The sequence below is a fragment of the Prionailurus viverrinus genome, chromosome B2 (genome assembly GCF_022837055.1).
Source record: "Prionailurus viverrinus isolate Anna chromosome B2, UM_Priviv_1.0, whole genome shotgun sequence".
Taxonomy (NCBI): Eukaryota; Metazoa; Chordata; class Mammalia; order Carnivora; family Felidae; genus Prionailurus; species Prionailurus viverrinus.
In genome coordinates this window covers 111,020,174-111,044,036 of record NC_062565.1, presented here as the reverse complement: position 1 = coordinate 111,044,036, position 23,863 = coordinate 111,020,174, and the positions used below count along the sequence as shown (strand labels likewise).

General features: G+C 39.2%; 1 protein-coding gene across 3 annotated transcripts; it reads right to left on the bottom strand.

Moving 5' to 3' along the window:
• Positions 1-4,307: 4,307 nt before the first annotated feature.
• Positions 4,308-20,606, bottom strand: SMPDL3A (sphingomyelin phosphodiesterase acid like 3A). 3 transcript variants are annotated; one of them, XM_047860715.1, is made up of 8 exons: positions 20,364-20,606; positions 15,164-15,377; positions 14,291-14,435; positions 9,886-9,982; positions 8,972-9,141; positions 8,319-8,499; positions 6,762-6,886; positions 4,308-4,945 (listed from the first exon to the last, which is right to left on the bottom strand). In XM_047860715.1, exons 1-8 carry the CDS (start codon positions 20,464-20,466, stop codon positions 4,628-4,630), a joined length of 1,353 nt encoding a protein of 450 aa, XP_047716671.1. In that variant the 5' UTR covers positions 20,467-20,606; the 3' UTR covers positions 4,308-4,627. The 3 variants fall into 3 exon arrangements, with proteins under 3 accessions (XP_047716671.1, XP_047716672.1, XP_047716673.1); XM_047860716.1 differs by lacking the exon at positions 20,364-20,606 and adding an exon at positions 19,974-20,083; XM_047860717.1 differs by lacking the exon at positions 20,364-20,606 and adding an exon at positions 19,900-20,037.
• Positions 20,607-23,863: the final 3,257 nt, after the last annotated feature.

The following is a 23,863-nucleotide window of genomic DNA, read 5'->3' as shown; positions in this document are numbered from 1 at the left end:
TGAAGACTTATGAAATCTTATTAACCACTCCTACTTCTCTAAAACTTGCAGGGGTAACACCATGCATGCACCACACCAGAGTGAAGAGGGCCCCACCTACTGACAACAAAGAAGGCATTGAAACCCCCTGCTGAGAAAGCCATAGTATTCAGGATTTAAAATACCTTTTTAGGAAAGGAAATCTATGACAACTATGTCCACTCTGTGATCCATATTGACCATGTCTTCTCTCTCCCTGGATTGGAAAGACTAGTATAGGTAATTCAGACCTTGGTTACAGCTACATGTGCTACTGATTGTTGGATATGTCATCCAAAAGCCCAATCCATGCTGGACAGTGGAGACTCCTTGGTCCATCCCATTCATAACACCTCAGAAATCCCCTAAGGCAATTGGCTTACAATCACTAAGGCCCAAATAAAAATGTATAGGGTTAGGGGATGCTTGGCTAGCTCAGTCAGTGGTGCATGCGACTCTTGACCTCAGTCAGGGTCATGAGTTCAAGCCCCACGTTGGGTGCAGAGCTTACTTAATTTTTCAAAAAGACTCTTTAAAAATGTATAGGGTGAAAATAGCTAGATTCCCTCAGAATGATCATGAGGCACCCGCATGTCTCATAAGCCCTGCAATTACTGTACTAAAAGAGGTTATTTTCAAAGGACAGAAAATAAGCATGTATTCCCCCCATTAGACATCACATGAAACCATTTCCCAACAGGGACCAGCTCTCTATGTGTAAACAGCAGTCTTTTTTCCTTCCTGGCTATGGACGACATCCAGAGCCAGGTTCAGGCAAGCCAAGATTGGATGGAATGGGTTGCCCTGTTGGTGAGCCGATTCTCACTAAGACCTGAGGAGGACTCCACTTTTCATCTTAAGTGCTCCGGCTGGGTTTGTCTTTATTTGCAGCTTAGATGGAATCCCCTGGCCCACAGACTGTATTACAAATTCTTCTACCCCTTCCGGCCACCCTAGGGATCCCCTTCTCCCTTGACCCTGCTAATGAAACTAAACATTAGGCTAGCTCCCTGAAATTATTTACTAGACTGACTCGTGACTTCCCCAGCAATATCCCTGATGGGGATGAATATTTCTTTGTTTATAAGTTGTTGCCATCACGGGGGGCTGCTGCCTATCAACATGTGCTTTGCAACTGTCCCAAACTCTAACCATCCTAGTTAATGAAACCACCAAATCTCAGGCTAACTTGGAAAAGTCATTAGATTCCCTTGCTAAAGTTGTCCTGGAGAACCATATGGCCCTAGACTATACCCTAGCTGAGCAAAGGGGAATTTCTGTTATTGCTAAGTTGTCTTGCTGCACATGTATCAATACTTCCTCAGAAACTGGTATTGATAAAATCAGACAAGCCACTTGGTTGCAGCAGACCCTAGACTGCCACACACCCCTGTTCCAGAGAGGATGGAATTGGTTCACAAATGTCTTCTCCTGGTTACCGTCAGGACTTAGGTCTGTATTAAAAGTCATTCTAAAATTAGGACTCACATTCATGCTATTAGCACTATGTATAGGAATTAAGCTTATTACAATGTGTGTAACAAAACCATGCAAACAAGTCACATCAGTTGTGTATAAAGAGATGCTTCAAACCCACATTAACATATTCCATTCCATGGTCCCAACTACGCCCTATATCAGCATGAAGAAGCTACAGACAATGGACCCTGGTCCTTAATCCCATAGATAAGGAATGGTAAAATTGACAGTGGGGTAATCGAGGCCACCTTGATCTTCATAACTAGCATGATGATGTTTAATGGTGTTCTTAAGTTGATATGATTGATTTAATAACCCTCCTTGTGCATCTATAAATCTTACATTCCTTTTTAGAAGAAGAGAAAGCCCACGCCCACCACAGAACAGGAATTAGACCTCTTGCACAACCCTCAGGCAGTGAAAGCTGTAAACAGGTACCATCAAATCTACACAGAATCAGGAAATGTTACATGCCACTGCACCCCTTACTGATTAACCACCCTTGCCCTTGTAAAACCCTCTTGGCTAGGGAGAAACCTCAGAGTTGGCTTTTGGATAAGTGCCTGCCTTCTCTCCAGGTGGCCAGCCTTCTGAATAAAGCTCATATTCCTTTCCAATCAACATGTGTCTCTTGAGTATTGACCTTTCAAGCAATGGGCAGCTGAATTTGGGATTCAGTAATAGTAATTGGAAATAACCCACAATAAATAGTGGTAAAATGCTCTGATTTTAGAATGGTAAAATTCATTTAATTACTGATAATATCCCTAAATATTACTTGAAACGTCAGATCATTTATTTCTATTTTAAGGTAAAAGTAACCTGAACACAAAAAGGTATCCTTAAAAAGTGTAGGCTGTAGAATAACGTAGAAAGAGTCCTAAATGTTCACTGCCCCAAATCCCAGCAGGTGCAGGAATTTTCTGTCCTGTAATCCTGCAAGTCCAGGCTTGTCCTCTTGCAGGGCTGGGACTCACTGAGTCAGCGCACACCATCTTTGGTTTTCGCCACTTAAAGTTTTTTTTTTTTTTCTCATATGGCACAAACCTGTTCTCTTAAAACTTCTGTCCATAAGTATATGAATATAAAAATATAGAATGTACCCATTTGACAATACCAAATTAAATATAACTGAGGGGAGGGTGATTTCTAAATAATGTGATTATAGGGGTGCCTGGGTGGCTCAGTCGGTTAAGCGTCCGACTTCAGCCAGGTCACGATCTCGCGGTCCGTGAGTTCGAGCCCCGCGTCAGGCTCTGGGCTGATGGCTCAGAGCCTGGAGCCTGTTTCCGATTCTGTGTCTCCCTCTCTCTCTGCCCCTCCCCCGTTCATGCTGTCTCTCTCTCTCTCTCAAAAATAAACAAACGTTTAAAAATAAATAAATAAATAAATAAATAAATAATGTGATTATAACAATGAAGCTTTGCTTTATTTCCACATTCTCACTTCTAAAAAACAAACTAATTTATCTTTTAAATTTTTTTTAATGCTTATTTATTTTTGAGAGAGAGAGAAAGAGAGAGAGAGAGCGTGCAAGCAGGGGAGGGGCAGAGAGAGAGGGAGACACAGAATCCGAAGCAGGCTCCAGGCTCTGAGCTGTCAGCACAGAGCCCGATGTGGGGCTCAAACCCATAAACTGCAATATCATGACTTGAGCCAAAGTCAGACACTCAACTGACTGGGCCACCCAGGCACCCTACCAATTTATTTTTTTAACTTAAAAATTAAGGAAATATTTACCTAATGAATATCGATAGTTTCTTAGATGTTATATTTTTATTTTGTAATGTTTGTGTTCTCAGGCCTTTGAAAATCAGAATAACTTAGTTTCATTATGATGAGATCTTACACGTGTAAGTCATTATTTATTTATTTATTTATTTATTTTGAGAGGGAGAGAGAGTGCACACAAATGGAGGAGGAGCAGAGAGAGAGAGAGAGAGAGAGAGAGAGAGAGGAGAATCCCAAGTAGGCTCTGCACGTTAGCACAGAGCCCAAGGCAGGGCTCGATCTCACCACCGTGAGATCATGACCTGAGCCGAAATCAAGAGTCAGACACTTAACTGAATAAATCACCCAGGCACCCCTCTTTTTCTTTTTTAAGTGAAGTCCAACCAGTCACAGGATAATGAGTTTCACTCTCCTTTTTGATTGACCTAAGGTTGGTGATTGCATATCTTCTTCAGCAAGCCAAAGTATTGAGGTTTCCTAAATCCCTAGGCCTCCTCCTCTTCTCTTCTACTTGAATTCTCCCACTTAGCCTGGAAGCAAACAACAGCTTGAGAGAAGCTGTTGAGAGACAGGCAACCATGGGAGAACTCTACACAGAATCCCAAAAATAAAAGCTCCTTTTTTATCTTCCCTCAGAATATCGTGGCAAAGAAAATGCCACTGCTGCATCCTAGTGCATTTCTTTGAGAAATATTCATACCTTTCAATTCACTTCAACAATTATTTACTAAGTGCCCATCACCAGGGGAGGATCCAGGCCTTATGCTAGTACTGCAGTTACAATAAGCACAACTTGTGACACTCTGTTCCTTAAAAGTTAGCAGTACTCAAGAGGCCTCTCCTTCACTCATAGAACAAAGACAGCTTTGCCCCATTATAGGCAACTCATGTCCTAGGATGTTTCATAAGCCCCAAGTTGGTCTCAATCAGTCCTTGGTGTTTTCCCAACAGTAGATAGTGCACGGAAACAGTGTGGGCCTCAGTTTATACATGAGATTTAAACAGTTTCAGCCTCAGTTTGCACATGAGTTTTTAACAAAAGTGAATTAAAAGACAGAAAATCATCCTATTAAAAATAATTCATCATGCGTGAGAAGTCATTTGCTTTATTTATATAAATGACAGTTGCAACAAGGGTGAAAATTAGATATAATTCTATAAACTGGAAGACAGGATACTGACATCCAGACATCATTCTTGTAATGGGCAGTTATATATTCAATATAATAAAAATGTAGAATGTTACAAATATCCACATTTGAGGATTATAAAAAAGAAAGCAAAGATAAGAATTCTGCTGGCCCACTCAGTAACCCACAAGATTTATGTAACAGTTCCCACAAACCGATCTCAGAAACAGAACAATGTTACATTTTCTATGAACACAAACAGTTAAGTACTAGGGATAGTCCTTTATATAATATTGTTTGAGGCAATCTTCATAGGAAATATGATCAAGACTCATAATGGCACAAACGTGATAGGACTTACATTCCCCATTGCAAATTGCACTGCTGTCATAACTCACAAAGAAGTAATTGTAGTATTTTATAAACTGCTCACTGTTCAGGACTGAAAATTGCTTAGCTAATGCATACAAACTTTTTGGCTGCAAATCTTCAATGTCATAGGTCTGAGTCAGCATATATTCCAGCTTCCAGTCGGATTCTCCCTTTAGATTTGCATCTGTCAGGTTCAAATAATACTGCAACATATCCTATAGCAAAAACAGTCACAAACCCTGGTTCATTCTCTGCCATAGAAAGTACTGCACAGGAAGAAGCGTCCTTATTAGGATTTATGTGACATTCTTAATTTAAAGTTGTAGTCATTTAGAAAAAAGTGAGAACTGTTTTGGTTTGCTTTTTTTTTTTTAAGGAATTCCATAGACAAATCTGTACTACTTTTTTTCATTTTAAAAACAATGAAGGAACATATTCTAAACTACACAGAGAGATGTACAAAATACAAAGCTTTGGATTCACACACCTCAGAAGTAATCACTGCTAATAGTTACATATAAATCAGTGGTGTGCTGGAGGTGGCTGGTACCAGCTCACAGAGCCAATTATCAAATTTTTAGGAATCTCGACACTATAATTAAAGTGTTGCTTTTTTTCCCCCCAGTGAACAACTTGTTAAACATTTATCATCACTGCAGTGTATGTCAAGACATAAGTTGTTCTAGACATTATGTACAAAACAAATATAATTATTTAGAATATGTATACCCTATTTACTATCTCTTGGCTTTTTCAAAAAATTAAGCTATACTACGTATGCACTGTTTTGCACTTTTAAAAATAATTGGTGCTATATCAGGGCATCTTTCCATGTCAGTATGTGTATATACATACACACATACATACATATACACATACACACGTATATGTACATGTATACATATATAATATATATGTGTGTGTGTGTGTGTATGATGCTCAGATCCAAAAATAGGCAACTAATAGTTGTAAAAAGAATTCAGTCAATTGTTTTATTTCCTCATTTAATCTAATGTTTACAAATTAAATCTGATTTCCCTTGCCTTATTTTCTTCATAAAAACATGCTCTAAGGGGGGGCGCCTGGGTGGCTCAGTCGGTTAAGCGGCCGATTTCAGCTCAGGTCATGATCTCGCGGTCCGTGAGTTCGAGCCCCGCATCGGGCTCTGTGCTGACAGCTCAGAACCTGGAGCCTGTTTCAGATTCTGTGTCTCCCTCTCTCTGACCCTCCCCCATTCATGCTCTGTCTCTCTCTGTCTCAAAAATAAATAAACGTTAAAAAAAAATTAAAAAAAAACATGCCCTAAGGGACATCAATAGAGACTTTAATTGAAAATTCTTTTCAAATGATATTAATTAAAAGGGGCAGTACTCATAAGCAAAAAGCCCAGCCTTTCAATGTTAAATTGGTCTAAAACCTAGTCGTGTACGAGCTCCAGAGAACTTTTGTCTCAAAGATAAATGTCCAACTCATTTTTCTTTACAAAAAAAAAATGCTGCCAACATGTATTGAGTTCTTACTATAAGCCAAGTATTTTTCTAAGTGCTTTACACATATTTGTTCATGTAATCCTCACAGCAATTCTGTGAAGTCAGTAATACTTAGTTTAATCCTCATTTTACAGAGGAATAGACTGGGAATACACAAGGAAATTTGATAAAAGAATGCTTGGGGGAGTATGGTTTCAGAATCTACAGTCACCTTCACAGCTATGTTCTAGAGAAGAGTAATTAATAAATATGGCTTAGTGAAAAGTTTCAGTATGTGTACAAGTCCCCAAATCAGGCCCTGCCCAATGTGCCAAACAAATGTCAAGTCCTTAGAAGGACAGAAACAACCTCCCAAAGGCTGATCTCATAATGCCCATACTGAGAAAGTGCTGACCAGCCAAATATAAAAAGAAGACAGACATCATGAGATTTCAACATAGAAACAACGTACATAGTTAAGCTGAAAACATTCAACTAAACTATTGAAAACTATAAAGACATGCATAAATGTGGGGGCAATTCCAAAATTGTGCCAACTTACCAATAGTTTATAATCATGAGGATCATACTGAAATAGTCTGACGCCAGGATTGTTGGTCAGTTTTTCTGCAACACTCTTCACTGGGGTAACAGCAGGAGCCACAAACAAAGAATTTACCGGTCTTCCTGGACAAAACATATGTACATAAACATATTTTTTAATTGAGTTTATCTTTATTAAAAATATAAACAAATTCGAGATTAAGAGATTAACAGACATAACAGCCAAATGATGTATGATCCTCGATGAATCCTGACTTGAAACAACTATAAAGGGACACTTTTGAGAAAATGGAGGAATTTTTATTATGGATTGGTACTAGATGATACTGAAAAATTACTGTTGCTCTTGTTAGGTAGGTAAGTGAATCGTATTAGTATGTAAATTATATAATTAGCCATGTAGTTAATGACAACTGACCAAATGACAATTAGGTTATGTGAATTAGCCATATATTTTAGCAATGTAGACAGTAGCATGTAGGCTAAAATGGATCTAATGTTTGAGATTTACTTTCAAATACTTGAGAAAAAGAAAAAAGAATAAAGAAGTGAATAGGTAAAGCAAATGTGGCAAAATCCTGATAGATGTTAAATATAAGTGATGGTATGTGGGCGGGGGGGGGCGTTGTTTAATTATTCTCTTTTAGGTGTATTTGAAAATTTTCATAATAACAAAATCTAAGTTATCACAGGTATATACACACACATACACACAAATACAAAACTAGTTTGTTCTGTACATCTACCTAAAACAATATGCCAATAGTTACATAATAAGAACCTGATTGGGGTCACCATGCTTTTATACATATCTATTACAGGAATGAATTTCTGAGTAAAAAAGCTATCAGATGCTGAAAAATGGTCATTTTTTACCAAGCCTACTTTTTGTAGGTGAAAGAGGTAAAGCATTTTGAAAATTTTCCCCAATTGCTGAAAAAAATACATACTGATTTTTTTTTTCCTGGCTGACTATTCTAAAATAAGAACCCTTATTTGGTTAACTCCCAGTTTCCTGTCCTCGTGAGGAGGTCATCTTTAAAAATAGGTAATCATTGTTTTGTTTGATGCTGAGATTCTCCTATTCTTATCTTTTAATTCTGAGTAGATGACAATGTTGATTATCCCTTAAAATTAAGTGTTTGATCTTTTTTAAACCAGTGGTGAATTCTGCTTTTCTCTTCAAATTCTGAGAAGTAAAACAAGTCATATAAAAAGACACTTGAGTCTAGGAAGTAAACAATGAACAGCAGTATTTCTCTAAACTTGAGAATCTAAAAGCAAAGCTGAGTGAGCTAAGGGTTTCCGAGCCTTTTTTGTTGATAGCTATCAAATGCTGGTGGCCCCATGGAGCAAATAGGGAGACACCCAACTGCAGGCCTAAATAGGAATTCGACACTTGCCTTACAAACACACAAGATATTCAGAAAAATCAGGTGCTGGCAGGTTGATTTAATGAAACTTGTAATTTACTGGTTCAGTAAAAATTACTGGATATTCACTGCTTTGCTCTAGCATCTTGGATTGGGAAGATGCAAACAGAACAGCATATTACCTTTTTTATCAGAAAGCACCATAATAGTATCTCTGTGAATGTGTCCATAAAATTGTCCTGCAATGACATTGCTGTATCTTCTAAAAATATCTATCAATTTCTCATTATACAATTCTCTCATTGCTGTGACGTTCCTTGAATGGGGCACATATCCTACTGGGATATGTGCTATGATGTACACCTGGAGAGAGAAACATAATGAGGACTGATGAGAATCTTTTTGCACGTGTATCATAACCAAATGACATTTAGATATCCAAGATTAAAAGTACTGTATATTAATTAAAATTTAGAAAGCAAATATACCATCTCTCCTATTACCAAAAAAAAAAAAAAAACACGATGAAATTATAAAACTATTAGTATCATTCTACTTGCATTTGACTCACTTAAATTACACTGTTGATGATATATAGTAACTGTGATCTTGGTCACAATTTTTTTTTAATCAACAGATGTCAATCAGTCATCAAAGCGTTAAAAGCAAAGCAAAATAAAACAAACACAGCAGATTTAATTAAACCGTAAGGTGTTTCATGTGAAAACACCTTCAAATTTTAATATCTTTATTAATAGCTGACCCCACTTGAGTTAATAAATACACAAATTTAGCCCCTGTTTATCCCCAGATGATTTTAGTCTCTGGGATCTACCTTCTCCTTATTTTGCTGAGAGGTGTTCAGTGTCTTTTCTAGCCATTCAAACTGATTTGCTGGGTCAGTCTTATTCAGAGTCATGATATTTGGGCCGTAGTACAAGTTTGTGTTTAGACTGATGATCCTAAGGTTCAGATTAGGTGAAACTTTCTGTGAGTAAAAGCCACCTACAAAAACAAATTTAAGACACACTCTAGAAAAACACGTACACAGATTCACAGTGACTATGAAAGCAAACTCTTAATTATGGTTTACAAGCCAGTCAGGGAGGTGATACTTATTTCTCATTATTTAGTTCGTACATACATAGGTTGTCATTAAATAAGAATCACTTACTGAAAACCTACTGTGTGCCAGATCCAGTGGTGGGACTTCCACATACTGACCTACCAACAGTTGTATCCGATATTCAGATGAAAATGATATTGGCACTAGGTCATGAGGTGTCAAATTTTAGAAAAGAAACATTAATGCATCAACTCCTACTTTTGCATGTTTGGGGAGTTAAGATGAGAGATATAGTGAAGTACAAAATGCAGAAGTAGGAACACACGTGGACCGTGCCAAAGACTACTATGGGAGAGATGTCAGATAAACCAGACCTGCTACAGTCTTAGTAGGAATGAGACTTAAAGGCAAAATCGCCCTCACACCTGTGAGCCAGTGGTGGTAACACCCAAGGGTCTGCTGCAGTGGTACTTTTGGAGCTAGCACCTGATCTTGGACCTGCTCTCTTTGCCCTGGGCCCACTCACCATCCATGTCTCTCCACAGCTTTCAAACATGACTTACAGCCTCCAAAGAAACGGGCACATCCAGAATGAACACACCCAAGCAAACATTAAAGATCTTAGTCTGAACAACATGAATAAAAATAGATACAAAATAAGGATGAATAAATCTTTCACTTACCTTTCCTTAAAGTATGAATAGCTTCTTCGTCCAACCAGGGCTCCCAGAGATTTGCTACTGCATTGTACACCTTGCTGGTGACTACAGGCAGTTGATCCTGGCCACAAACAATACAATCCACCATTGAAACTTTAAAGATACATAGATTAACTAATTTAAACATTACTTGAGCATTTACTACTATATGAGACATCTGGAGAGGCAAGGATGAGTACTAGATAGGCTTCATCTTCAAGGAATGTATAACTTCGTTAAAGAGACAAAAAAAAAATATAATCAGTCCCCTGTCAGACAATGTGTCAGGTGCCATCACAGAGGTTCTAGCAGGGTAGAAGCATGAACAATCAAGTCCGGCCCAGAGAGTCAGAGGGGGAAAGTGAAGAAAGCACATCAACCTGCCCTTGAATAATGATTTCATCATGTTGGCAAGAAAGGGCATCAAGGTAAAGACAATGGCCCAGACACCAACACTCACAGTGCTATACACAGAAAAAAAGCACTTGTGCCACGTGACCAGGATATAGGACGGATATGGGAGTGTGCTCATTAAAGAGAAACAGAGGCAGGTGTGAGCCTGAACACACAGGGCCTGGAACAGCACACTGAGAGAATGGAGAAAATTTCATGATTTTAGAAAGAAACAAAGTCTTCTGAAATGTTCACACCAGTATAAAGCTTTTGAACTTTCTGAATGAAGACTGACAACCACATGCTTTTGATTTGGAGAAGTCTCTTTATATGAACATGTTTTGATTTTTTGTAAGCAATGTATACATAAAACATTTTTATCATCATAAAGTATTTTTATCATCCTATTTTATCACATTATAATAAAGGATATTAGCTCTGCGGGGCACCTGGGTGGCTCAGTCGGTTAAACGTCCAACTTCAGCTCAGGTCATGATCTCACGGTTCGTGAGTTCGAACCCGGTGTCCGGCTCTGTGCTGACAGCCAAGAGCCTGAAGCCTGCTTCCCATTCTGTCTCCCTCTCTCTGTGCCCCTCCCCCTGCTCATGCTCGCAATCTGTCTCTGTCAAAAATAAATAAACTTAAGAAAAAATTTTTTTTAAGGATCTTTAAGGAAGAAAAAAATACCCCAAACTTTAAGAAAGTATATACTGAGGGACACCTAGGTGTCTCAGTCAGTTGCGTGAACAAGCCCTGACTTTGATTCAGGTCATGATCTCATGGTTGTGAGACTGAGTCCCGTGTCAGGCTCCATGCCCAGCATGGAGCCTGCTTGGGATTTTCTCTCCCTCTCTCTGCCTCTCTCTCTTTCTCTCTCTCGATATCTCTAATAATAAAAATAAAATAATAATAATTTTAAATTTAAAAAAAGAAAGTGCATACTGAATAAAAATCCAAAAATCACTTGTGAAATTAAATAATTATTCCTATTTTCTTGTTTTAAAAATTATATTCATAAACAGAAGCCATTTCCTTCACACTCCTCCTTTTCTTCTGTATATTAGTGACATAGATCTATTTCTTAAAGTAATTTTCCCATCAGCACTAGTTAAAATGCTTAGTTATTTTCCAAGATGACACCCAAGTCACATTAGTTCCTAATACATATGCCTAATACACGATGAAAACAGAAATACATTCAGGGAAAGTAATAACTAAATGACTTGTTCTAACTAGAACTATTAGTATATTTTTAATTTGTGTTAGATATCAGACTCCTCTGTCTGAAAAGTATACTGAATACTAAAAATTATGACTTATAGGCCAACCCAGATTCTGATTAAAACTTGGTCACATGATCATCATCAAAAATCTGAAAGTGTTAGCCATGTGTATCCCAAAGTATTGGGATAGATGCCAAAATACTGGAATGGTCATACGAAATCTTAAAATTATATAAAATTACTGTAGAGTTTTCACTCAATTTTAGTTATGAGAAATGTGAGCATCAGAGAAGTTAGATGATTCATTCAGGGACAGCTGGTCAGTTCCAGGGTTGGTCCAAATTCCAGGTCTTTCCAGTGTCACTCCTATGTCCAATTATTAATTGTACCATGCCATCATCTCAATACTCTTTGGCTGTGACACGCACAGTGCCGAGAAATGAGGTATAATGGGAAGTGACCCACCCATAAGTTTGGTGGCGCCAGTCTTGCCAGTGTAGGAGTAAATGAGGACCCTGGCCCAGACTGCCTCCTTGGGCGGCAACTGGAAGGAGTCCCTAGGCTGCCCACACTAATATCTACTTCTGATGTAATGGGTGGGGACATGCATCTACATATGCATGTTCAGGTAGCTATGTTTATGTGTATGTTTATGAGATTTTAATGGAGAAATAATACTTATTAAAGTATCTGCTTGATTTGTTACTAACAGTTTTGTTACTAACATTCTCCAGAATTCCATCTCGGCTAACAGTCTGTAGGAGAGTTTGTTGTAGGGCTTTCATGTTACATTGACATTCCTGAAACTGGCGTGGAAGGGTGGAAGCAGAATAATAGAAAGAAGATTTTCAGATATAAAGTCACAAGCTAGAAAGACAAAAAAATTAACTCTTTAAGGTATACGGGCTGCCCAATTTACCCTAGTTATACATACGATAGGATATATTTTAGAATTTGTATATTATCTATATCTGTGAATCACTATAAGATTTGACTTCACAAAGACAGAAATAAAAGTAAAATAAAACAAATCCCCAAAGGAGTTAGGGAAAACGTATCCCACATGTTGCTGCTTACTGCTCCAATAACTACCATTCCACTTATTGAGGGCATAATATGTACCAGGTAGAAAGCTATGCCCTATTCATGTAATATCACTAATTCTCACGGAAACTTCTGAGGGTGGGTGTTATTGCTCCTATTTACAAATGAGTGACTTATGGGTCAAGGACATTAAGCGAATTATCCAAGTTGGCCAAGCTATCAGGAGCAGGGCAGGATGAGGCTTTACATTCTAGTAAATATGACTCTAAACCCCACATGTTCTCCACTATGTCAATCTGTCTGTCACCTAAAGCATATAAAAAACAATGTGGGTAGCTCCTGGTTTCTAGAGATTGTTCATCCCCAAGCATCTTCCCTGTGTGGTCTCACATCTCAATAGTAACAAAGTTGACCACTGGTTTAGAGGATGACTCACAAAGACTAACACATTGTTCATCTCAAGCCCAGAGGCCAGTGCCAAAAAGTTACTTGAAACAAGTTCATCCTAGAGTACAACGTCTCAAAATCCCTGTATTTAGGTGATCAAAATGCTCACTAAGCATTCTTGTGGCCTGAGATGGAAAAGATATTCTAAGCAAGAAGATAAATCTAGACAGAGAGGCATGAAAGTAAATATTGTGTTCAGGAATACTGAGTATGTTAATCTGGCAAGAACAAGGGATGTATGAAAGAATGTTAGTCTAATTGAACACAAAAGATCCAGGATGTGGGCTCTATCACTATGCGATTGTGAGCACTTGAACAAGCAACTTGACATTTTGGGGACTCAGTTTTCTCATCCATAAAATGAAGAGTTGATCTAGACTAAGGGTCACCAAACTTTTCCTATACAGGGCCAAATAATAAATATTTTAAACTTATGGGCCATATGGTCTCTCTTGCCACAATTCTACTCTGCTGTTCTAGTGCAAAATCGGAAATCAGCCACAGGCAATACAGAAAGAATAGCCATGGCTCTGTTCTAATAAAACTTTATTAACAAAAGCAAGTGGTAGGCCAAATTTGGACCACAGGTCGTAGTGTGTCAAGTCCTGGACTAAAACACTAAAACTCTGAGATATCTTGAATCTGTCCAAATCTAAGATTCTACACCCACTATAACAGGACCCTCCAGCCAGGGCTAGTATCCGACTGTTATGCACAGGCTATTTAACAAACCGCCACACTGATAGGTTAAGGCCTGGGCTTATTGGTCATCAAATATTCTAAACACAATCTCTGTCTTGAGTTGTATCTTAATCAGATAAACTGGACCCAAACAGGAACTTCCCTCTTTGGTTCTTATGACAATTTGCTATGATCAGAGTGTGGAGAGCTTTGTCTGCCTAAGAGAAGTTCTGAAAAATGTAAACATTTGTCAATATCAACCTTCCTTGCCAACCTTTATCATAAAATGTGAATGAACAACACTGTTATTCAAAAGAAAGTAGAAACTGAGGAAGATTATGAGGGAAAACAAGAATCAATAATCTACAAACTAGGCAATTTGCTTCCAAAACTCACTATGGACATGTCTTTTTATGGATTAGGGAGAATCACTTTCAAGTCTCCAAAGCACTTGTCTTACCTTCTTCAGTGGTTATTAACAGTGCACTCTACCTCCGTGAGCCCCACTCCCACGTCTTATCCTCAGCTAGTTATTGTCAGAATTTTGACAGTACTAATGGGAAAATTCCTTGAAACACTTTTGGAGTTTACATCAAATTTACCTGTGGCCAATAGTCATGATTACCCAGTGCAGGGAAAACCTGGAGATTTGGAAAGACACTCTGGATGGTGGTTGTCATATTAGCAATCACATTTATGACTGAGTCTGTTGAGAGTTCATGCACAGGAACGTGAGGTGGGCTATCCCTGCAAAGGAGACAGAATCATAGCAAAATCAACTTCTATAAAAAGTCACTAGACATGCATGATGCCTGGTTGTATTATCATTGCACACTTCCACGATAAAACAACAGATGATTATTAAAAGAGCTGATAAACGACTCTTCATTTATCTTTCTCCCACAGAGTATCCCATTTTAAAAACTGTGTGATACAACAGATAAGCAGGAAATCTCAGCCTATGACACTGCTTGACTGAAGATTTGTGAGAGGCAAATAGTTGAGCAATTAAAAGCACAGATTCCAGAGCTAAAATGCCTGGATTCAAATTCCAGCTTTGCCATTTACTAGCTGTGTACACTTGAACAAGTTACTTAGATGCCCAGCCTTCATTTCTCCATCTGTAAAATGGGGATAATAATATCAAATGCAAATGTTAAATGAGGTATAATTTAAACATTAGTTAAATAGCACCGGTCATTACTGCAGGCATAGGGAATACAAACCTTATCACTCTGTCATGACAGATAGAATTAATTAGTTATGCCACCAGAAGATAATGTTTACAAAATTGCTATTCTCTATCTCTGCACTTTGCCCACTTGTGCCCTCTCTCTCTCAAAAAAAAAAAAAATAGAAACAAAAACAAAACAAAACCTAATTAATTAATATTCGTGGGAATTCAGCATTCTAATGAAGCTTAGGTCACTGTAGATAAATATTGAGCAACTAACAGTATTTATATACTCACTTACCCTGTCCATATCATGAAAGATGCTTCTTGTCCTGAATTTTTAATGAAATCAAATGCTGACAAAATAAGGTAATAGGGAGAATCACACAGAACATCTCCAAAAGGACCAGGATTGGAGGCATTTGCGCCTTTAGATGAAGCACACACTTTGCTGTGGTCATCTGTGATGTGGTAAGTAGGATCTAAGTGTAAATCAGTCACATGCCAAAACTGTCCTGTTGATTAGAAAAGAAATGGTGTTAAATCTACTTCCCTTTAGGTATTCCCATACACATATTTACAGTAAGACTGGAGACAGTTACTCCTCCCTGTGATGGAGTAAAACCCTAGTAATTTAAATGTTAATTTGCCCTGAAAGTAAATACAATACTTTCCTGTCGGTAGATGAGGGTCCCAAAGATAGTGGGAAGAATTTACTAAAATTTACTATTTACATGGGTCAGAACCGATGAGCTCACTGACGGCGTGCCTACATAAAAAAGACTATGTAACAAACGTAAATTGCATAATGAAATACAGGGAGACATACTTCAGATGGGTCAATAATAATATTGTGTATTAACAGTATGTTTCCTTCCTTGCAGAATTTATGGTTTTAGAATTTATTTATGTGCTTCTTGTGGAAAAACTGACATAGAAACATGATGTGGTCTGTTTGGGTTACAGAGTGGATAGATTGCAAAACCAGAAACTAAATCTCACTCCTAATTTCTTGTAAAACCTGGCCTCTCAACATTAATGGAAAAAGAGTATAAATGTTTAATACTAGCTTTAAACCAAAAGTAGGAATTTCCAGAGGCTCTTAAAAGCTACTAAATATAGGAACATCTTCTAGCATACACTTGTATCAAATGTTAATAATGTTAAGGAAAGCATTTGTTAAAGAGGATGCTTCCATTCGGTTTTCAGTGAGAAACCTGGAACCCATTTGATACCATGGGAAAGATTCTTTAATTGAAGGAAATAGTAGTACTAATATTCAGAGTAGTGTCTCTCTTTATTAAGCATTTGTGCCAGGCATTATAATAAAGAAACTAAATATACTATGCCATTTTATTCTCGAAACCACTCTCTTGAAGTAGGAATCACTGTTCTCATTTTAGAGGGGAGAAATGCAAGCTGGGTCCATTAGGAAATCTGCTCAGGTATACACAGCTAATAAACAGCACAGTCAGAATCTGAGCCCCACTTCGAAAGGCCCTCCAGCTTGCATATACATAAGTTACATATATCTTCTATGATTTTGCTGCCTTCTCATATGCAATTAATAAATTATTTTAGTACTGAGGCTTTTTCACACTTTGAATTTGGAGTTTACTCTGATTATGACTAATTTATATCAGAAATGACATAGCAGCACATACTACACCAGAAACATGGAGCAAACAAGTAGAATGCAAACTTTTATCTATACAAAGATGATAAAAGCTAAGTATGTATATGAGCAAACACCTGAATAGGACCCAAAGCTGGGATAAGAAAGTAAGAAACTGAAAATTGTTAATCTGTTAGGGTGGAAACGTTAAGTTGTATTTGGGTTGTTTTTTCTCCACAACATTATTATGATTTTATAACATATTTAAGTTCACAGCTAAGACATGGTAGACAAAAGATCCAGAAGAAAGCAGACATAAAACAGTCTTTATGATCAATTACTTTGTATCCTATCCCCATTTGAAAATACATGCCAAGAGTAATTTATTTTCTTCTTTAATGCAGAAAATACTCCAGCTTCCATTTCTAGCCCAGACTTACTGTATCCAACACACAAAGTGAGGTTGACAAATAGCTCAGAATCATCCTGGAGGCTGTCCTTCCTTGAGGTATAAATATATAGTGCATCTCAATTTTATTTAAACATGTTTTTAATGATTTGTAGAATATTAAGGTATAATAAGCTATACACAGAACAGTATAGTGTTATGGTTAAGATGGGGAACTCCAGAGTCAGACTACCTGACTTCAAATCCAAGCTCTATTTATTAATCTAGCTGTGTGATCCTGGCTTGTTTTATCTGCAAAATGGGAAGAATATTACTGCCTTCTGTATGAGGGTTAAGTGACTTGGTAGAAGTAAAGCTCTTAGAACATACCTGGCATCTAGTAACCTCAGTGTTAGTTATACTGTTAATATTTTGACGGGGCACCTGGGTGGCTCAGTCAGTTAAGTGTCTGACTTCAGCTCAGGTCATGATCTCATGGTTCGTGAGTTCAAGCCCCACGTTGGGCTCAGAGCCTGAAGCCTGCTTCAGATTCTGTCTCTCTCTCTCTCTCTCTCTCTCTCTCTCTCTCTCTCTGTCCCTCCCCTGCTCACGCTCTCTCTCTCTCTCACAAAAATAAACATTAAAAAAAAGTTATACTGTTTTTATTTTGTAACCCTAAGCTTGAATTTGAGATGGAACTTCTTCATTTCCAAGTAATACTTAAAATTTATCAGGTACTTACTGTAAGTTTAGTACCTTTTTTATGTTTTACATGTATTAACTCATCATTATTTTCATTTTAAAGACAAGGACACAGAGATTAAGTCCAAGTCACATGTGTCATACACAACAGAGTCAAGATAGAGATTCAGGAAGTCTGATTCCAGATTCCATGTTGCTCTTAACCACTGTATCACTTGCCTCTATGTGTGCTCACATTCAACTGTCCTTCCGTGTCACTCGCCTCACGTAAAATACATAACGCCTACATGAGATACTGTGACAATTAAGGGACATGAGATAATAAGTATACTAAAATTTTATAAACCAAAACTGGAAACACATTAAGAATACATCTCCAGTACCTCGATTTGTATGTCCTCAGCATCTAGAACATGACCTATAGTAGGCCCTCAGTAAACATTCCTTAATGAGGCACAGGCAGATTTCAGGATTTCCTCAAGATCACATGGTGACTCATTAATGAGAGCTGAACTAGAACCAGTCCCTCCAGACTCCCAGTCTAGCACTCTTTCCACTACACTGCACCACCAGACAGATAAGTGAGGAGGTAATTATTTAGATGCACTGAAGAAAGTCTTTAAATAGAAGCCAAGAGGACTTCTGACAGGTTCTTAACCTGGGATTTATGAATAATGAACCTCTGGAGGCCTCACCTTCCACTTCTAATGAAATTATATATAAAGTGCTGTGTATGTGTGTGTGTGTGTGTGTGTGTGTGTATGTGTGTGTGTGTGTGTGTCTAAGGCCACAGACCTGGCCTTTGGCCAAGCCCTACTCCACTACAGATTCTTTGATTTGTGGCCCAAAGTTCATTTCACCACACAATGATTTCTTTCTTGTTCTGCAGATAACCTTTAAGAAGATTTCCACAAATGTATGTGTGTATACATGTGTGTGTTGTTAATATACCTAGATAAATGCTCAACATTATATACCAAAAAATTTATGGTTTAGCTAAAAAAATTGTAATTTATCCTAAAAAAAACCTAGTAAACAATAATTCAGATGTTTGGACACATCTGAATTGTTTAAAATAGGTATTTTTGGTTTTTTGTTTATAATGTCAGTTCCTACCAAATACCTCAGCAGGCCTTGACCTACTAACTCTAATCAGAGATGTGGACAAACACACCCAGGTGAAGTCTCCTGGGTTGTTGTCCTCTGACCACTGAGACTTGACAGAACAGAAAGTTGAGACTGGGAATTTACACACACACACACACACACACACACACACCAATTAAGCACAGGCCAGTCATGGTGAGTGTTATAAAGGAAGCATTTCCGGATGGGGTCAGGTGAAGAGAGTGTCACATCAAGTAGAAAACATGTAAAATAATATAGCCAATGTGAAACTGCTGAGTCAACACTTCAGCAAGTCTCTGAACCCCATCCCTTCCTCCTCCCTAAGTGACTCAGCCTTCTAGTTTCCATATGAAAACGGGGAGGTGTAAGTGGAGCTGCCCTAGACACCACAAAGTTGTTGCTGAGGACTTAAGCAATCAGATCCTTAAAACCAAACAGTAAATTTGCCAATGGGTATTCCCAATGGGTAGCAACCTGGGACATTTTATTTCAAAATCCTAAACAGTCACCTAACTAAAGAAAAACAACACAAGCTTCAATAAAAGCAGAAACCAACACACATAAGTATTTGGGGATAATTTCTCGTTATGACTGACAGTTAAGAAACCAGATTCACAGTTCTTGCTTTCAACCTGACAGCTGAGTCACGAGAACTTGGCTCTCACGCAAAGAGGAGGTATTTTTTTCAGAGCATTTCCAGAGCCTTGTGAGAAAGCAAGAGCTCAGAGAACAGCACCAAGCACTGTGCTAAGTTTCAGAGGCGCCTAAGTCCCCAGACACAGAACAGAATTCCACCTATCAAAATTTCCCCCCTCTAAAGAACAGAACAATTCTTTTCAAAGGGTGTCAGGCAGGTGGGGTTACCTTGACCTTTGAAAGGGAAGGCTCAAAAGGCACCCTAAAATCTAAAATTTGTTTAACAGGTTGTTGGGTCCCAATTCTGAGTTTCATATTCCATAGGTCTGGAGTGGGCTGAAAACCTGCATTTCTAAGGAGTTTGGGTGACGCTGATGCTGCTGGTCCCAGGCGGACCACAAAAGGGATTGCATTAAACTTGTTAAGTATGATTAAAATTGATCCCGCCCACAGAGAGTCCGGTAACATCCAGGTAAAGTGAAATAAAGGCCCCACAAGTTCTAACGTAGACTAAGGTGAGTAGCACGGAGACTCTGGCAGGAGGAGTAAGAAGAAAAGGCCAACAAACCCGGCGGGCAGGACAGAAGATACTAGAAGTCCCACTGAAATGTACACCCCTATGTGGAAGAGGAAGCTCCGTACTCGCTGTGCTCTGGGAAGATTCGGGGCCCGTGGGAATGAGGGACATCCAACTTCTAGCTTCGGTTGTGCTTGAGACGTGCACATTTCCTTCCTCCCGCCCCCGGAACAAACGCGCAGAGGAACCTAGTCTCCCGCAGCTCCTTGCAGCGCCCCCACTGGCCAAGGGTACTTTCTCCAGCCACCTGGACCTCCCGCTGGTCGCCTGGCGCTCTCCTCCCGCAGTCGCCCTCGCCCTCCCCGCGCCCGGCGCGTCTGGCTCCACTCCCCTCCACTCCCTGGAGCCTCGGCCGCGGCGCACTGCTGCCCCCACGCACTTTTCCAGACTTCGCGCGGGCGCTTTGGCCGGTTGTTCTCGGGCAGCTCCCGGGAGGGAAGGGGTCGCGGACTCACCCACAGCCGGAGCTGAACTCTCAGGCGCCAGGGGCAGCCCGAACCCGGGACTGCCACGCCAGGCGAGCAACAGGCAGCAGACAAGCGCGCCCAGCAGAGCCATCACGGGTCAAAGCCACGGGCCTGGGAGACTGAGGCTGTCTGGCTTGGGGGTGGAGAGAAGGCAGAAGAAGGGTGAGGGTGTAGACGCCCTGCAGTCACGTGCGAGGGTAGATTCCGCAAAAGGTCAGTTCGTTTGACCTTCAGCAACTGTCTAGCGATGATCTGCCCTCTTATGCCTTCCGTCAATGACTGGCCAGGGAAGGAATGTGCTTGGGCAAACTTCAAGCAGATCATCTTCCCTAAATGCTGCCTGGCCTTAAACAGATGGGGCTCCGCTGCAAAAGACATGCAGAGAACCTTGAAGTATGAGAATTTGGAGGAGGGCAGCAGAAGTTTTGGATAGCACAGCTATCTCAAAGGGCGGTCCCTGGACTAGAAGCATCAGCACTACCTGGGAATTTTAGTAAGAAATGAAAATTGTTAGGTCCTATCCCAGACCAATTATATCAAAAACTCAGGAAGGAGTGTAAAAATGGTCCAGTAATTTGTGTTTTTAATAGCCCTCCAGGTGATGCTAAAGTGATGGGGATGTTTGAGAACCACTGCTCAAAGACAGGATTTTAGGGGCTTTTGGGTGGCTCATTCGGTTGAGTGTCTGACTTCCACTCAGGTCATGATCTCAGGGTTGGTGGGTTTGAGCTGGCAGAGGGCTCTGTGCTGACAGCTCAGAGCCTGGAGCCTGTTGTGGATTCTGTGGCTCCCTCTCTCTCTGCCCCTCCCCTGCTCACACTCTGCCCCTCTCTCCCTCTCTCTCAAAAATAAAAAAACATTTAAAAAAAATTTTTAAAAAGACACAGGGTGTTAGTTTTTAGTTTGTTTAGGGGGGTTGTTTGTTTACACCTGAGTTAGAACGTCTCAGAACTGTGATTTATGCAGTCCAGAGACACATAACAAGCATAAGTAGAGCCAGTCGCTTTTACTCTCCTAAAGAATTTTTAAAGATACTTAGTCTGACAATGGGGCCAAGATCCCCAAAGTGTTTTGGGTTCTGTGTTTCTTCTCTAACTATTTATGACGGTGCTGGTCTCTTTAAGATAAAGATGTGGAATTCCTTGGGAGAAAAAAGTGTCCTGCAGGATGACTAACTTCATAAAAGAGATCATAAAATGTATTTGTTTCCCATCAGAGGAAACCTTATATTGTATCCTGTGTAATTTAATGGGAAAGTGCCACATGAAAGAGGCTTTGAAATAGTAATCAAGGTGCCTCCATTTTGTTTCATGTACTGCCAGAGTGGTTAAGTCCTGCCTCAGTTTTAGGATAATTGAAAAGCCTTTCTAGAACCAAAATGTTTTCCAATGGTGGACATTGGAATTTCTCAGTCCACAACTTCAAAAGTATGGAGGAAAATGGGCAGGGGGAAAAATGACAGATGAGAGAGAATAACTTTAAGGACAACAAAATAACTTGTGTGTTTCTAACCCAAACATTTTGAATACTAGGAAAATGATTTTTTAAAGTGTAAAAATAGCAATTTTAGCTCTTCTCCCCCAATTTCCAATAAGCTTTACTGGAAGTGAATTGATTGTGAAACAGTCCTTCAGTAAGTAAGCATAAACTACCTCCAGCACCTTTTGAAACCTAAAAAATGCTTGAATTCCTTAAAAGACAATGGATAGGAACATCATTCTCCCTTCTACTCCCTCTGCTTTGTTTTCCTTTATACCTACTCTCTCTAGTGCAAAGCTATAGTGCCTCAACATCTCTGGGTTTTCATCTTAACATTGGACATGAATTTATAGGTCCTCATGGTCCAGATGGAGGAGTCATTTGTTGTGAGGGTGTGTATCTGGGTGAGAGAACACATATGACAGGATGGAAACTGCTCCTTACTCATCATCAGGGGTGCAAGTGTGGATTTCACAAGACCACTTTTAGTCAAGTTTGCAACTTTAAGACCTTGGGATTTCACAAACATTTCTCCAGGGCCTATTGGTCAAATTGCCTTTGGGCTTGGGAATTTTCCCTTTTCTATTAACTATGTTAAAAACAAAAACAAAAAGGACAAACCAGAAAAGTTAGTACTATTGGTAGGTCAGTATATGAGCTAGAATACTGCTCGAAGAAAAATGATTTGCAACTACCTTGTAAAGATTTAGGAAGCAAAAAATATTTGTTAATTATCTTCCCAGAAAAATATATTTGGTACACCACTGCAACCTTTGATCTTTGTGATTGTCATTGTAATTGTAATTGTTTCTCATTTAGGCCACCCAAAACCCTTCCCATTCTTCACTTGGAGGGCAGTTGTTATGGCAATAAATGCCAGCAGGATGTTATTTGGCCTAAAAATAGTCAACTGAAGCTGAATCCCCATCCATGGCCTTGTATTCTTAAGAGCAGAGAGGCCAGAACCCTTGCTTCTACTGGAGCAGAGGCTGGAATCATCAAGAGAAAGCATTCTTCCAACAGAAGCAAAGATGAAGTCTGCCTGAACAATTGGGAGCAAACACTCTCAGTGTTCTGTTTCATGCTTTTAAAGACAAAGGTAGACTGTCTAGTTTTAGGAATGGTCATCTCAGCCAACCTTATCCTGGCATTCAGTACTAATTGTATTCAAATGTTAAATCCTGTAGCTGCACTGTAGATTCCTCTACTCTTCATTATAGTAATAAAGTAATCCTAAATCCAATAGTCAGATAATAGTTTCATTATGATGAATTTTGTAAGTTAAAGTAAGTTCCCTCATGCTTATACCTGTAAGTTAATTGGGCCTTGAATTATAGAAATTAACTGAAATCACCTGGTTGATTAAAAATGAATACTACCGGGGCGCCTGGGCAGCTCAGTGGTTAAGCGTCCGACTTCAGCTCAGGTCATGATCTCGCGGTCTGTGGATTCGAGCCCCGTGTCAGGCTCGGTGCTGACAGCTCGGAGCCTGGAGCCTGTTTCGGATTCTGTGTCTCCCTCCCCCCCCCACCCCCCGTTCATGCTCTGTCTCTCTCTGTCTCAAAAATAAATAAACGTTAAAAAAATGAATACTACCTATTTTTTCCTGAGAAAATATTTACACTATTTGCCTCGCAGAGGCTAACAGAGGAACGATTTCCTAAGTAGTGATCAGGGAAACTAAAATCTTGTGCTTTTTTGACAATAAATGAAAGGGAAAACCACAAGGTTTGCAGTTCTCAGTATTATTCACTAATCATGAGACAGGTAAATATTCACTTACATGGACAGGTAAATCTGATATTCAATTTCCTCATCAGTAAAGTAAAAATAACAGTATCTGCCTTCCCTGCTTCACATTGTTGGTTTGGGAAAATGGATAAAATGCATTTAATAAATGAGGAAATATAAAATAACATTTGTTTGTTTCTACTTACAAAGTCAAACCCTAGCCAGTTACAAATAGGTATTTACTTTCCCTTGGGTAACTCAGTTTCAACAACTGCAGC